The 16,936-nt window shown below is 39.5% G+C and overlaps 1 protein-coding gene across 5 annotated transcripts in view; it reads right to left on the bottom strand.

Moving 5' to 3' along the window:
• LOC127570353 (catenin delta-2-like) overlaps positions 1–16,936 on the bottom strand; it is a 909,541-nt gene that overhangs the window by 143,430 nt on the left and 749,175 nt on the right. For 4 of the 5 annotated variants that reach the window (XM_052015821.1, XM_052015825.1, XM_052015823.1 and 1 more), the window contains 2 exons: positions 16,464–16,583; positions 908–1,040 (listed from right to left, as the gene is read on the bottom strand). In XM_052015821.1, the coding sequence (XP_051871781.1) occupies positions 908–1,040; positions 16,464–16,583 (253 nt within the window). The remainder of the gene's footprint in view (positions 1–907; positions 1,041–16,463; positions 16,584–16,936) is intronic. The other variant, XM_052015822.1, reaches the window with a different exon arrangement.

Below are 16,936 nucleotides of genomic sequence, written 5' to 3'. Positions count from 1 at the left end.
CCTGACCTCTGGTGCTGTTTGCACATTTTCCGTGATCACACAGGTTTCCCCTGGATGCACTCGTTTCCTCCCACAATCCAATGATGTGGAGGTTGGCAGGTGAAGTGACCACTGTAAATTGCCCCTAGTATGTTTGTGATAGAATCTGGGTCAAAAGTGATGGAAAGCTGGGGTGAATAAAATAGGATTTAGTTTAGGATTGGGGAAAACAGTTGCAGGATGGTTGTGGTGACCATTTCTGTGTTGTTTGACTCTAGGTCTGCAGACATTATCAAAACTAATGTTGTGTCAAAAGGCCATCAGCATTACTGTACAAGTCCAGATATTGCTTCACAAATATTGAGAGCTACTGGCTCCTGAAAACGCAAGGACACAAACACACCTTTTGAGTAAATGGACATAAACAAAGTTGAACATTAGTTACTAAGTGCTTCGACTTTGTTGTTGAGACATTGACATCACCCCCATAGCACAAGTGAGGCAAATACAGTTCATTGATAACCAGACCAGAATCCAAAGCAGCTCCTCACACTGTCAATTGTTGCCAGATAAGGGTGTAATGCTGCCAGCATATGAACACATCTTGTTTAAGTTTCCACCTCTTTACACGATGGTAAACTGAGTGAATAGCAGTTAAAGCTATAATTAGCAAGTATCAATTTCTGTTTATTCCGACATTAATAATAATCACTTTTGAAGCTGATAAGCGACTTACTGCAACTATCACTGCCATAAGAGTGAACTTCTTAATAGGGTTTCATTCCCACGATTTTTGCTAGAAAACCATTGAACTGAACACCAAATGGTAAATAATTGCTCCACACAGCTGACTATTGGAAGGTGGAACAGTGCAATTGAGAAGGAGATTATTCATTTAATATAATGAGTACTTCCGTTGTGTACTCACCTCTGCCTTGATCTTATTGTCTCCAAAGCACAGGTGTTGCAGGTAGGCTGCTGCATTGGACTGCACTGAAGGGAACTGATGTTGCAACATCTGTATGACCTCCGGCAACTCAGGATCTCGCCAACCAAACTCCCTGTAAACATGTAGAAATTGTATAAAATATATATACACTTCCATTAAAATGATACTGAATTATTCTGGACTTCATTTATGCAGGAAAAGGCATGCAATATTTTCTGAACAATGCACAGCCATTCTGAATAAATGCATTCCATACTATTCTGTGCCTTTGCTTGGTTTTTAGATGCTGAAAGTGAACTCTTTGATATGGGCATTACATATCTCACCATGCACAAATCAGACTTCATTAAAGCAATTTAAATCATGTCAATGAGCTATTTCATGATTAAACCTGTCCATGAAATGTCCCCTGGAAACGACGGAATTTTGTATTTTCTTGAGATTCAACAGCACATACACATATAAAGTGGTTTGGAGTGCAATGAGATGAACAACACAACTGCAGATAAACACACATCAGCCAAAGAAATGAATATATGAAAATAAATTAATGGCAGCAAAGATACTGAAGTAAGATGTTCAGCCCCTCAGGCGATTTCCTCCATTCACTGAGATCATATCTGATCTATATCCTAACTCTACCAACTTGCCTTGGCTCCAAAATAGCCGTGCTTTTTTTGTGGGAACATGTGCCATAATTCTACTACCCTTTTGTAAAAGATTTTAAACAATTCCCCCTATCCCGGACTCCACCAATATCAGAAAACAAATCTAATCAATTTTTTCCAAAATGCTAAAAGCTTCAAATCAGAAGGAAATTAAATTGAAGCAGGAGCTGGCCATTTGGCACCACACACCTGCCCCCATGCTTCAGTAACTACATGGCTAATCTTTATTGCAGCTTCACTTTCCTAACCAATCCCTTAATTCCCTTATCATTCAAAAATCTATTCATCTGTGTCTTAAACATAACTCAGCAACAGAGCCTCCATAGTCTTGTTGGGCACAGAATTCTAAATATTCACAGTCATCCGGTTGAAGAAATTTCTTACACAAAAAAATGGAAAATGCTGGAAACAGGCAGCAGGTCAGGCCACTATCAGTGGGAAGAGAAAGACTGTCAACATCTCAGGTCAGAGACCCTTCGTCTGATACATTAACTGTTTCTCTTCAAATAGATGCAACCTGACCTGCTTATTTCCAGCCTTTTCTGTTTTTGTTTTAGATTTCCAGCATCCACAGTTTTTTTTTGATTTTCACTTACTTAAACACATTTCTTGTCATCTTTGTCCTGAAAGCCCAACCCCTTATTCTGAAACTGTTGTAACTGGTTCTGGACATCCCAGCCAGAGGAAACATCGTGCTCACATCTGTCTAGTCAAGCCCCTTATGAATTTCATATGCATCACCTCTCATTCTTCTAAACACAAGTATAGGCACAGTCTATTTAATTTTTCCTTGCATCACAACCACTCCCACCCCAGGAATCAATCTGGTGAATCTTTGTTGTACTCCCTCTGGCTTTCCTCAGAGATATATACCTTTTTTCCTTAGCTGCGTCCTCAGCCCTCTACTCTACTCCCTATATACTCATGACTGTGTTGCCAGTTCTGCTCTAACTCCATCTACAAGTTTGCAGATTATACCACAGTTGTAGGCCGTATCTCAAACAGTGATGAGTCGGAGTACAGGAAGGAGACAGACAGCTTAGTGGAATGGTGTCATGACAACAACCTTTCCCTCAGTGTCAACAAAACAAAAGAGCTGGTCATTGACTTCAGGAAAGGGGAAGGTGTACATGCTCCTGTCTACATTAATGGTGCTGAGGTCAAGGGGGTTGAGAGCTTCAAGTTCCAGGGAGTGAACATCACCAACAGCCTGTCCTGGTCAAATCACATAGAAGCCATGGCCAAGAAAGCTCACCAGCGCCTCTGCTTCCTCAGGAGGCTAAAGAAATTTGGTTTGTCCCCTTTGACTCTCATCAACTTTTACAGATGCACCATAGAAAGCATCCTATCTGGATGTATCATGGCTTGGTACGGCAATTGTTCTGCCCAGGACCGCAAGAAACTAAAGAGAGTTGTGGACACAGCCCAGCGCATTACGGACACCAGCCTCCCGTCCTTAGACTCTGTCTTTACCTCTTGTTGTCTTGGTGAAGCAGCCAGTACAATCAAAGACCCCACCCACCCAGGACATTCTCTCTTCTCTCTTTTTCCATCGGGTAGAAGATACAGGAGCCTGAGGGCACGTACCACCAGAGAAGGACAGCTTCTACCCCACCGTGATAAGACTATTGAACAGTTCCCTTGTACAATAAGATGGACTATGACCTCACGATCTACCTTGTTGTGACCTTGCACCTTATTGCACTGCACTTTCTCTGTAGCTGTGACACTTTACTCTGTACTGTTATTGTTTTTTTTACCTGTACTACATCAATGGACTCTGTACTAACTCAATGTAACTGCACTGTGTAATGAATTGACCTGTACGGTCGGTTTGTAAGACAAGCTTTTCACTGTACCTTGGTACAAGCGACAATAATAAACCAATACCAATAAACTTGACCACAATATTTCAGATATGGTCTCACTAGAGCCCTATATTACTGGAGTAAGATGTCCTAGGTCTTGCACTCAAACCCTCTTGAAATAAAGGTTAACGTACCATTTGCCTTCCTAATTGCTTGCTGTACCTGCAAGTTAACTTTCAGTGATTGGATACAAGGATTTCCCAATCCCTCTGAACATGAACACTTCTCAATCTCTCACTATTTAAAAAATATTCCTCTTTTTTCTACTGAAGTGGATAACCTGACATTTTTCAACATGAGATTCCACCTGCCATTTTTCACCCATTTACTTAACCCTAGCCTTCAAAGTTTCAAGAAGTACAAATCTAGCTTCTATACTCATTCCTCATAATGCAATCTTTCAAACCCTGGTAACGTTCTGATGAATTCTCCCAAGCCAAAAAACCCTTGCTAAGGCGTGGTTCCTTTAACCAGCAAGAGTGCTCCAGATGATGTCTAAACCTACAAAATTGAAAGTAATTCACAAATGTCCCTCCTTTATATTCTAGCCCTCTTGTTACAAAGGCTACCATTCTATTTGTGATTTTGATTTTTTTCTGCACCTAATATATCTTAGTGATATATTTACATGGACTTGTAGACCTTAAAAAGCCTGTGAACCCCCATTGCTCCAAACTTTTTACAATTTAAAGAAAATACTGAGAATCTATAATTTCCTCAGAGCAAAATGAATGAGTTGAAAAAATGTATGAAATACAGATTTCAAAATTTTAAAAATGGAAGGAAACAAAATGGCTCAGATTTTGCTAGCATTCTACATGACACTGCTGGTAATTATCCACGTAAGTGCTGCCAATGCATCAATGTGAAAGTCCCAATCTTGCGAGCCAAGCTCCCATGTTTTCTTTAACTATGTTAGAATTAGTTAAAAGTGTTTCAAGCATTTTAGGGGATTTTACTTCATTTGTTTTTCAAAAACAAAGTAATAAAATTTGTAATAACAGTTGTTAAATGTTTTTGAAATCCAAGGGCATTTGAAGGCATTGATATACCTTGACGATTTTAACAGTTGGCAAAAGCTGGAGGTAGGGCTTTGTCCAATATCAATATTGTTCTGGTTTGTTCACTTCTGTCAATTGAGGTCCTGTCTCTACTCACTGCCTCATCACTAAGCCTCAGGATCATTTTGGCCAACAAGTCTGGCTATTCAGAACTGGAGGGGGTACATTAGGAGCGATGTGGAATGAAAGAGGCGAGGCCAAACGACCAGCAAGACTCAGGAAAGTCTTGATTCAGCCATTGGATTGAAGGGAACCTGGAAGTTATGTCCATTGAGGCCAGGTTACATTAAAGAAATTGATTAAAGAAACTAAGTGAAATCATCAGCAAAGGGTTGGGTAGGGTTAGAGAAAGGGTAGCAGAGACAAACCATGAAAATGGAACCGAGTGGAAGAGAGCCAACGATACCCAGAAACATCTGAATTAACTAAGAAGATTAGCTAGCAGCAAACAGTGTAGAAGATGTTAAAAACAACATACTACACACAGTATAGCAATTGTATAAATCTGTACATTTCATAATCCTCCTTTACATCATTCACATTTCATGGAATTGCTGCAACATCTATCTGAAAACTCAGTTGTCATATTTTCCTGTGGTTTAAATGTTTTCTATTTATATTTCAATTCAAGCAACACCAGGATGTCCAGAGCAGTTAACAATTAATTAAATACTTCTTCAATTATAATAATCATTGTTGTAATACAGAAAAGGTCAGATCCCCACAAACAACAATGAGAAAATTATCATACTTTTTTTTCTAAAGTTAGTTGAGGGGTAAATACTCCTGCACTGGGGCCTTTTACATTCATCTGAGAGGGCAGATAATGTATTGGTTTAGCAATTCAACCAACTGATGTCACCTCCAAAAGCACACTAATAAAATGCTACCATAGATTATGCACTTATATCACTGGGAATTGAATCCACAAGCCTCTGAATCATGAATTGAGTGTGTGTCATCACAATGCTGGAGATAACACATTTAATAAAAAATGGTGACTAACGGCTTAAAAGGCCAGACACAGGAAACAAACCACCGAAACTCATCATTTTGTTAGACCTGCAAGATAATACAGAAACTGGGCAACTATTGCATCAAGACACCTATGAAAATCTCAACAACCATTGAGGATGTGGTGGGGTCTGCTGCATCATTAAAGAAGGCAATGAGACAATAATACTGAGAAGGATCAATGGGACTATATAAGACAGTCACCACATGAATGGATACACTTTGGAAACATTGTGTACAAGAATTGTGTACAACTCTAATTGGATGCAATCCAGGTTTCAAAATGTGATCTCCTGCCTCCAGTTCCTTGTTCAACATATCCAAATCTTTAAAATTCAAAATCATAAGTGGTCAAATAAAATAAATGTTTCATGAAATATTTAGTTAATAGCCTATGATTTTTTCCCCTCAGGTTATTATCAGAGTCCATGAGAAAACTCTAATTTTTGGATATTCTTGGAAGATTGGGGTCCTAGAGTAAAGCTACAACTAAGCGAGAGAGAGATATGGAAGAGAGCAGAATTAGCCAATCGCACTGCAATGTCACGATGGCCATGGGTCATTACCCTGAATCAATCAACACAGTCCTCTTGTGTCAAGGCAAAAATCTGTGAATAATTACAGAGCTCACACATCGCACCTGTCCAATTCGTACAAGGACAGAAAAGCAACACTTTGGGACTTTACATGGTGTAGATGCATGGACCAACTGCTAGTCACCAAATGTCATATTACATTATGAGATACAACAGCACATCCACCGCAAGCTAATTAGTGCATTATGCTTTATGTCATGGCGACAATGCATAACTTAAACATTTCTAAAACAATGGCAAGGGAGTTGATGTGGTTAAGGAAGTATTAGATGGAGGTCCAGTATGCTTCACGGAATTACACAAGAGACCAATTTCATAGAGATTACTTTATGAAGGATGCAATTGCATATGGCTTGCATTAGTAGTCACCTGTCTTCATACACTGACAGTTCTGATCCCCTTTACCTATTATTTAACCAAAGCATGATTACTCCTACTATTTTACAGGATGTAACCATAAACATGCAAGGTGTTTGTCCTCATCTTCCTTGATTACATACAACCAACCCTATATTAATTACAGGGCACTTCATTCACTTTTTCACTTATATCAAATATGAGTCCCAAGTAATCCAGTATGCAAAATGTAAGAAGAAATGTGAAAATAAATAATTTCATTCTCAGATTCAAACCAGCAATTCACAAGCAAGACGTTTGAACAGAATTTGAGTAGTTTTCACCTAGTTCCATGGGGTAAGTGACAATTCAAGAATTATACGAACTGGTGGCAATTTTGTTGATAATAATGAATTGAATTGGTTAATTGAATTGAATTGGTTTATTATTGTCACTTGTACTGAGGTATAGTGAAAAACTTGTCTTGCATACAATTCATACAGATTAATTCATTACACAGTGCATCGAGATAGTATAAAGTAAAACAATACAGAATGCAGAGTAAAGTGTTATAGCTACAGAGAAAGTGCAGTGCAGGTAGACAATAAGATGCAAGGTCATAACGAGGTAGATTGTGAGGTCAAGAGTCCATCTTATTGTACTAGGGAACCGTTTAATGGTCTTATAATGACGGGATAGAAGCTGTTCTTGAGCCTGGTGCTATGTGCTTTCAGGTTTTGTATCTTCTGACTGATGGGAGAGAAGAGAAGAGAGAATGTCTGGGGTGGGTGAGGTCTTTGATTATGCTGGCTGCTTTACCGAGGCAGCAAGAAGTATAGACAGAGTGCATGGAGGGGAGGCTGGTTTCCGTGATGTGCTAAACTGTGTCCACAACTCTCTGCAGTTTCTTGCAGTCACAGGCAGAGCAGTTGCCATACCAAGCCGTGATGCATCCAGATAGGATGCTTTCTATGGTGCATCAATAAAAGTTGGTGAGTGTCAAGGAGGACATGCCAAGACCAAGAGGTAGATTCAATGCTTTGGAGAACAGAAGACAGGACACATATCCAGGGACTGCTTTCCCGGGCTGTGGTAAATATCCTGCAATCAAAATAATTAAACAAAAAAGATTTCTATGCAAAAATCACGTTGCCCGCCAAGGTTCAATAGTGGTAATATTACCTTGAAGTCAAATGATCGTCCCATTTCAGAGCACAAAGACATAAAATCTAAGCTGCCACTCTCAATTCAGTACCAAAAATGTGTTCTGTGGCCAGAGGATATGATAAACACTTTTGGAGGTGATGTTAAACCAAGAGCAAATCTCCTCTCTTTCAAAAGTCCTCTAGTCCCATTTCAAAGAAGAGTAACCACCACCAATCCCCACCCCAGCCAACATTTATAGCTCAACCAATCAAAAACATGGCTGATTACTAGTTCATTACACTGCCTATGGGTCTTTGGTGTGAGCAACTGACTACCTCAATTTCAATATTCCAACAAGGACATTACTTCAATAGAACTGCTTCATTGGTTGCAATGTGCTTTGGAATGTCAGATGTTATTGAAGATGTTGGCTAAATACAACTTTTTTCTTTTACTTTCCGTGAGCTGGTCACAACAGAAAAGGAATAGTCCTTTTTCTAACTCAATGCAAGAAGTTCTGGGAAAGTACAATAATATGGAGGCCCTTCAGTTCACCAAGTCTGTGTGGACATTTTGAAAGATTACTCCAATTAGACACACTCCCTTGCACTTTCCCTAGAGTTCCCATTTTTTTGACTTACAAGTATTTATTCAATTCCCCTTTGAAAGGTACAATAGTACCAGCTTTCATTAACCTTTCAGGCTGAGTGTTTCAAGTGAAAGCATAAAAAATATCCAATAGATCTCAAGTAATGGATTGACTTGGTCAGTAGCATTGTTAACTTTGTGACCCTGTATTGCTCTCCTGAAGGAGTACCAAAAACATACGAACTGCTTTGTCGTGAGCACTGTCTGTTGGATAACAAGCTTGAACTATGGTCCTGCCTATGTGTTTGCGAGTTCCAGTCAACATTAAAAGTATAATGCATTATCGAGGAAGAGGCGACAGGTCCTCCCAATATCCTGGTTGATATTTCTCCCACAGCTTACATCACCAGCTGCGGGAATCAATTGATTATTATCTCAAGGATGCCCGTCAGATGTTTCTAGCATTAAACAGATACTGCAATTTGGAACACAGGCTCAGGAGCAAGACATTCAAACCCTTGAACTTATACCAGCATTCATGGTGATCCACAACTTAATTCCCACTGCTGGTCTTGGTTCAGTGACCCTGAATACTCATAGCTTGCAAAGATCTATCAATTTTAGTTTGAAAATTTCAGTAGACCTAAATCTAATAACTTTTTGAGGGACAGAATTCCAGATTTCCACTAGCCTTTTATGGGGATGTCTTTCCTCACAGTCCAGCTCTAATTTTAAGGTTAGGGACCCAACCAAGGATACAGTCTCCCCTACCAGAGAATATAGTTTCCTTCTATCCTCTTCAATGTTTGAATTGTCTTAAATACTTTAATTTGATCATTTGTACTTGATGTAATGCAAGTCCAGTCAATGCCACTTAGCTGTGTCATCAAGATAACCTTAACTACTTCAATATATTTCAATGATTTGCCGGACATTATGTAAATGCAAGAATTATTTATCCGTAACAGTAAAAATCAAAGAGCTTGCATTTTTCCATTACCAATTCTTATGTGTACATTTCTAATGGTAGCAGCCCACTTGAAACAACTTCGGCTGTAACTATTTTTTTTCCCCATCTTGTCAATGCTGGTAAAAATGTTCAATTGAACATGAATTTAAATGGGAAATCTGCAATATGCCTCCATATACTGGTTCAAGAAACTCACCTTAGCAGAAAACAACGTTAAAATTAACTCTGCTCCAGGGTCCCGGTTCCTGTGCTCTCTTTCACACATCAGGGCTCTGGCACCTGTGCTCCCTTGCAACACACCTGGTTCTGTTCCCACATTTCCTAGAAACACACCTGAATTATGGATACAAAGTATAACATGCCCAGCACATCACAAAAACCAGTCTCCCCTCCATGAATTCTGCCAATACCTCTCACTGCCTCGGTAAAGCAGCCAGCCAAGATCCCACCTACCACAGACATTCTCTCTTCTCCCTCCTCCAATTAGGAAGAAGATACAAAAGCCTGAAAGCACGTACCACTAGGCTCAACAGCTTCTATCCTGCTGTTATAAGACTACTGAACAGTTCCCATGTATGATAAGATGGACTTTTGACCTCACAATCTACCTCGTTGTGACTTTGCACCTTACTGTGTGCCAGTGCTGCACTTTTTCTGTAACTGTAACACTTTAACCTGCACTCTGTTATTGTTTTTACCTTGTACTACCTTAATGCACTGTTGTAATGAATTGACCTGTGTGGTCAGTATGCAAGACAAGTTTTTCACTGTACCTCAGTATATGTGACAGAAATAAATCAATTTACCAATTTACCAGAGTCACAAGAGGTTTTGCAGCTGCTGGAATCTGGAGCAATACACAGTCCTGATGAAGGGTCTCGACCCGAAACGTCATCTATTTATTTCCCTCCATAGATGCTGCCTGACCTATTGAGTTTCTCCAGCATTTTGTGTGTATTGCTACCAATTTAACCATTGTTACATTTTGTTTTTCTGTTATGCATTTAGTACAACAGACCAGGAACGAACTTCTAGCCATACATCTTTTGATGCATTAATTGAGTGGACAAGTAACAGCAGCAGGGAGCATGTAGTTATAGTGGAGAGAAAAACCTCTTTTGTGCAAGGGAGAAGTATGGACAATTTAGCCAACTTTACATTGCTCTCATCCATGAAAAGCTCAAATTTTGAGAGAATTTTGTTTGTAATATCTACCCACTTGCCTGGATGAGTGCCATGGCAATAACATACAGGAAACTTGACACCATCTAGGACAAAGCTGCCCGCTTGACTGGCACCCTGTCAACCACTCTCAATGTTCATTGCTTCCACCACCAACTCACAGTAGCTGCAGTGTGCATCACCTACAAAATGCACTGCAGTTATTCACCTCACCTACTCCGTCAGCACCTCCCAAACCCTCTACTACCAAGAAGAACAACAGCAACAGGTGCAGGCGAACACTAACACCTTCAGAATCCCCTCCAAGTCACACACAATATGGACTTGGAAGTATATTGCTGATTCTTCATCTTTGCTGGATCTAAATCCTGGAATTCCCCTGTCCAACAACACTATGGAAGTACCTTCACCAGAAGCCTACAAGGTGGTATCCAAGCACCATGTTCTTAAGAAAAATTAGGGATAGGCTGTAAATGCTGGTCTTGCCAGTGACACCAAGATCACAACAATGAACTTAAAACAAAATCTTGGAGTTATGGCACAAGCCTAACGCTTCAGAGTCCTCAATCTCACTGAAGGACACCAGTAAGGAATTCATCACTTGCTCCCTTTTGCATTCAGTCACCTCTAATCTGGGATCATCCCACTAGTACTCCTTTGGTTACAAAGAGGTGAGGCAAAAGGAGATAGAGGCTGAGAGTTTTCTTTGGATGAGGCAGTGTTTTTCCTCTCAGGTGGAGGCAAGTGATTACTGGGCATTATTTGTCAAAGAGCATACAAGTTCTCCTGGTTTTCTGGCCAATATCCCTCAACCAACATGAGTGAAACAGATAATTTAGTCATGATGTTGCTTTTTGTGACACCTTGCTCTGTGCCAAGTATCTGTTGTATTTCTCTACATTATAAATGAAACTATACTTTGTTGGCTCTGGAGCATTGAGGACATTGCAAGATAGTGAAAGGCACTGAATGAACACAAGACTTTTTGCAAATCTATTTTAAAAAATGATTTTTTAAAAACTGAAAACCAGATAATCAAAGAATAATAACGTTAGCTTGTGGTGATCTTTGGATCACCTTTTTTCAGATACATCGTTTGAAACAGCTAATTGATTCTTATCTAGCAATTGGGAAAGCAATTCTGAAATTAACATCCTTGGTAACCTACAAAAAAAGCTCTTGAATTAAGAGTCTCTTATGGGTAAAATCTGCAGCAGCTTTTATTAAACAATTATTTGACATCTCATAAATTCTTGGTGAAGCTAATTGGCCACAGACTATTAAGCATCTGAGAATTATCTACAATAACTCATTTTAGTTGTATAAATAATCTTCGAGAATACATAACGATGAACTTGACTGATTAGGATAATCTTGTACCACATGTTTTAGTTACATTGTGCAGGCTTTATTTTATAGTGTGATTTGTTGATGTTACAATGCATTTTAATTTGGATGGGGAAAACAGCTGTTAACATATCTCCCGCATACTTCACTGTGAAAAAAAAAGGATTTTCAATTATTTCTCCACTGAAGCACCGGTGAAGGAGGGAGTTTTCTGTAAGATATTATTTTATTTTCTGGTTGTGTGCTTGTGTTGGATTAACTCCTTCCATTTTGAATTCACAACATGAGAGGACTGAAACAAATGTAAAACAATGGAAGTTGTTGTAATATTTTCTGTAATCAAGATCACGAGGCCTAACGTTAAAGGTGAGTCGTTTATCTAGACAGAGAGACCATCTGCTTTGACAAATCAACCCTTTACAACATTCTCCAAAGGTAACCCCAGACAGTTAAATTTACAGTAAAAACAAAGTGCTAGAAAGACTCAGCAGGTCAGGCAGCAACTGTGGAAAGAGAAACAGTTAATGTGGGTAGCTTTTCATCAAAATAGCATTAGTGGCCCATAGTTCTAATGAAAGGTCATTAATCTGAAATATTAACCCTATTTCTCTCTCAATAAATGTTGTCTGACCTGCTCAGTATTTCTAGCATTTTCTGTTTTATCTCAGATTACCAGCACCTGCAGTTTTGTACTTTTGGAGTCAAGGTATTATATGCAGTACTTTATAGAAAGGTAACCAGTTAGTAAAAAGTATGCCAAAGAATCATTGCAAGCTTGTTGTTTTATGACAGCATATTTTCATTAGGGACATAACTTGAATTAATCTTTTCCTGGATTGTACTACAGTGAACCTTCTTTACACCCTTCGTTAGGAATTTCAGAATCTGATTTCATTGCATCCTTGTAAGTATATTATGCACTTAGCCCATAAAACAAAGGATTAATTTGTACCCCAAGACATTTTAACAAAATTCTAGGTTTGATGGTAGAATATATACCCTGACAAATTAGCATTTGAATATCACCTTTTCAATCACCGGAAATTCACAATGAAATAGCGTTGTGTGGACACTGGTTGCACATTTGCCTTTATGTTAACAGATTGTGGGTTCAAATTCTATTCCAGCAAAACAAATCTGGGATGATACTCCAGTGCAAAACTGAGTAAGTGCTGCATTATTAAAGTGAGGCACATTTGTTCTTTCAGGTGGATGTAAAGAGTCCATGGAAAAGAGGTCAAGATATTTATTCCCAGCGTTCTCAACAAAAGTCCCTTCAACCAACCTCACAAAAACTGAATATCATGTCATTACTAACTTGTTGTTTGTGGGAGCTTGCTGTCTACAATTTGACTGCCCTGTTTCCCAAGTTATAATTGACCATATCAAAAATGATTTCATTGGAAACAAATTACTTTGGGATAGTTAGAAGTTGTGAAAGCTGCTAAATAAAATGCAGACCTTTGTTTCTCAAAAACAACAGTTTCTGACTGACTTCATCTTTTCTCCTAATAGAGCTGCCAGCCTTCCAGGACTATACAGGATTTTCCAGGGATGGAAGATCCTCCAGGCACTGGTGTAGGCAACCCAGGAGAAAATCAAAAGCAACATTAAAAGTGATTTACTTACATATTTTTATTTGCTAGTCATGAAAGTATTGGTGCTGGGGGAAGAAAGACCGGTTAGCTGACAACCAAGATCAATAATAAGGTAATAAAGAATCTATCCACTTTGCAATGGGCATTTGTAGGTAGGACCAATGGCAGGAGCTGTGGTTGGATTAGCCTGAGGCAGGATATCCTGAAAAACAAACACCCAGAGCTGGCAACCCCATTCCTGCTAATTTGAAAATACATGCAAAGTGTGGTTAGCCCTGACCATCAGTTTCAGAGTCATACAGAATGACATTGATATTGTGGTACTTCAATTTGCTGGGTACAGTTATCACTTGTGGTACAGACTTCGTGCCTGGTCATTTCTTATATGTTCAAATTTCAAAAGCAGTTACAGGTTGAATTCTTGCCAACTTCAGCAAATCAGGCTAAAGTGGAGTGAAGTAAAATAACAGTACAACACACCACAGCTATTGCCATTATTCCAAGTAGGAACCAAGAAACAGTAAAATCTTGCATTTCTATTGCCCCCTTCAAAGCTCAGAGTTAACGAAGTACTTGTATGATTTTGCAGACATTTGTTGTAATCTAGGAAACTTGGAAACCAATGTGACGAATGGAAGAACTAATAGACAATAAAGAAGTAATTACCCAGCAACCTTTTGGTTGATGGATAAATACCAAGGAGGATGCCAGTAAAAGTCCTCTCTCACCTTTGTGTGGTGCCATAATATCATTAATGCCCATCTGAGAGTGCTGATGGGCCCCTTTGGTTTAATGCCTCATCTGAAAGTGAGTGTCTCTACCCAAACACCATAGTATTGCACTGGAATGTCAGCCAAGACTATGTTGTTGCATTGCAAAGAACAAACCAAAAATGGCCCCAAGTCATCACGCACCAGCTGAAATCCATCGATTTATAAGAGAACCTTCAGAAGAATCGAACTAAGACTAAACTGGATAAAAAGTTATACATAAGCACAAACAAATGTCTGCAAAAAGTAAGGCCAAAAATTGTCCTTGTCACTAGACTTGTGGCTTCCTCTCCAGTGATGGCATAGCCCACTGGTCTGATGGAAAATTGAAGACAGCTATATCAATAGGCAGATGGTTTATTTTGGTCAACATATGGGCTTTGAACAGCTGCTGTCTGATGGTGAACATACTCCAATAGTGTTAATGGATAGCTTTCTGGATTTGGACCCAGGTACACCAAAGGAGCAGTGATTATATGCCCAAATCAGAATGGTGTGTGGTATCTAGGGACCCATGTGCTTTCTAAGGTTGCCTTTTTGGATAGCAGAAATTGCAGGTTTTGGAATTGCTGGCCTAGAAGGTTGCCTGAGTTAGTGTTGTGCATCCTTAGTGCATTTTGAAGCCATGGTACATTAGCGATGGGGTGCAAGGTTGTTTAAGGTGATTTTCAACAAAGTACACACACAGTATTCTAAATATACAAGACAGCATATTAGATACAAATGTAGAGCACTAAGCAATCACAAAAATAGCAACCCTCCCCATCACTACACATTTTCAAACTTCAACTATGCTGCCATAAAGATATGCCCAGCGTAAGATGAAGAAAGGGTAAGGCAGCAGCTCGGAGGAGATTGTAATCTACTGCATGCTCCCTGTCAGTGTATGACAGCAGCACTAGTAATCAGCAGGGTATGAGTGGCAAAGCTCAAGAGATTTACAGCACACAAAGATATTGTTCAGCTCCTCATTATTGGTGAAAGCTCCCAAAAGACCAATATGCTCTGCTCTCTTCCATTATCTGCTTTAAATATTTTTCTAATTTTTTTCCCCTCTAAGTGCATCTGTGCTACCCAGCCTTTAACATCTTTCATTCTCCAAAACCATCATCTTCACGAGACCACTCCTAACTACTCTCCTCATTCTCATTGTGACAATCTGAAACTGGATCAACTTTGTCACTGATGCTCGCAACCAGAGGTTTTATTCAGGCTGTCAAATCTGAATAGAATCTGGAAAACTCACAAGTCTGCACCATTAGAGTCAAGTTTACCCAGAGTGAATACTGTATCCCTTGAAGAAGCTGCCTAGAGTGGATCCTATTGAAATCACGGGGAATAGCAAGTTAAAGGTCACCAACCTTGTGAAATTTTCTGAGCTCATTCACCTTCCCATCTAGCACAGGTAAGGTACTGTCCAGGTGGTTGCATATTTTTCAACATAACACAGCTAAGTCTTATTGCTGCCAATCTCAATTCCAAGGGTCTGCCTGAGAAGGTGAAGACAACCAACTGCAATTCTAGTGACAAAAATCACTGCTTCATTTTCAAAATAACAGATGTTTTATGCTGATTAACTGGCACTTACACTCATTGTGACACCACCAGGTGATATTATTTCTTCCTTGTGTGAGATTAATATTGACTCCTTGTGTGACACTATCACTTGCTCCTTTTGTGACATTTTTAATGCTTGTGGCACTATCACTTTTTCTTCACTTACTCCCATTCAGTTCTGCCACCTCCTCATGCTCACTGTGTTCAAGAACATGTGCTGGTGCTTTTATGTTAGTTAATTAGAGGAACACACAATTCTGTATTGTTTGGACCCACTCGAAGCGCGTGTGACAGGAAGGTGATCAATGCTACAATATCGCCTCAACTTTTTTGCCACAGAGCTTGACACAAACGGAGTCTGATTCTTATTTGTATGCATGTGTACAGTTTGTCATAGCTAGATGGTATTAATACGGCTGAGAGAGATGCCTTAAGTTTTTTTATGTTATAATGGCTCGAACTGACAATAATGTATTGGAGTATTTGAGCTTGCCTTTGGTTTCTTTAGATTAGATCCCTTTAAATAAAACAATATCAAACAATGTCACATATACTGTGACTGCAACCCAAAGTGGGGTTATCAAGCGCCATTTACAATGCAGCCAACTTGAGTTATAATGCTTTTAATATTTGAAGTTGTGAGCATGCCAACACTTTCCAATTATAAGTTGCAGCTGTAATGTAGTGCTACAGACATGCACAGTCAACACTAAAAGCACTGCAAGGAGATGTGAGGATGTGACTTGGGCTAGCGGGAGATTTGCAATAGACTACCTGGCAATATGCTGTAGTATACAAATAGGGCCATTAACCAGGTAAATTGGGAAGGCTTACCTTGGCAGCTTCCTTAATGTGTGCCATCTTCTCCCACATCTGTTCCCAGGTGTTTCAGGTACTGCACGCTGGGTTGGGCCTGACCGCCACTTCCTGCAGGGTATGCTGCTTTGCTGAACTCTGGAGTGGCAAACAGAGCAACCCTCCTCACACCCAAGTCATACAGCAGCACCTTCACTTCATCAGTTATCAAGCAGGGCATTTAAGTACTGCCCCTCCCCCAGTAGCCCATGCTCTTTCCTGCCTTTCCATTTATCACACCAGGTAGAAGCTCCTCCAAAAAGATGTCAGAAAAGCTAAGACAGGTTTCAAATCAATTACAGTCTTTTTGAAGGCCACTACCAGATTTGTTCCCTTTGTTGCTACTTTTAACTGCTGTGTTCCTTTAAATACTAGCAACCCACTGCAGAACTGGATAAGAGTACACACAGAAAATTCTGTCCCCATTTTAAAGTCGCATGCTGTTCTCATTT

Source organism: Pristis pectinata, chromosome 5 (assembly GCF_009764475.1).
Source record: "Pristis pectinata isolate sPriPec2 chromosome 5, sPriPec2.1.pri, whole genome shotgun sequence".
NCBI lineage: Eukaryota > Metazoa > Chordata > Chondrichthyes > Rhinopristiformes > Pristidae > Pristis > Pristis pectinata.
Note: the sequence above shows the minus strand (reverse complement) of the source record. Positions and strands in the feature narration are given on the sequence as shown.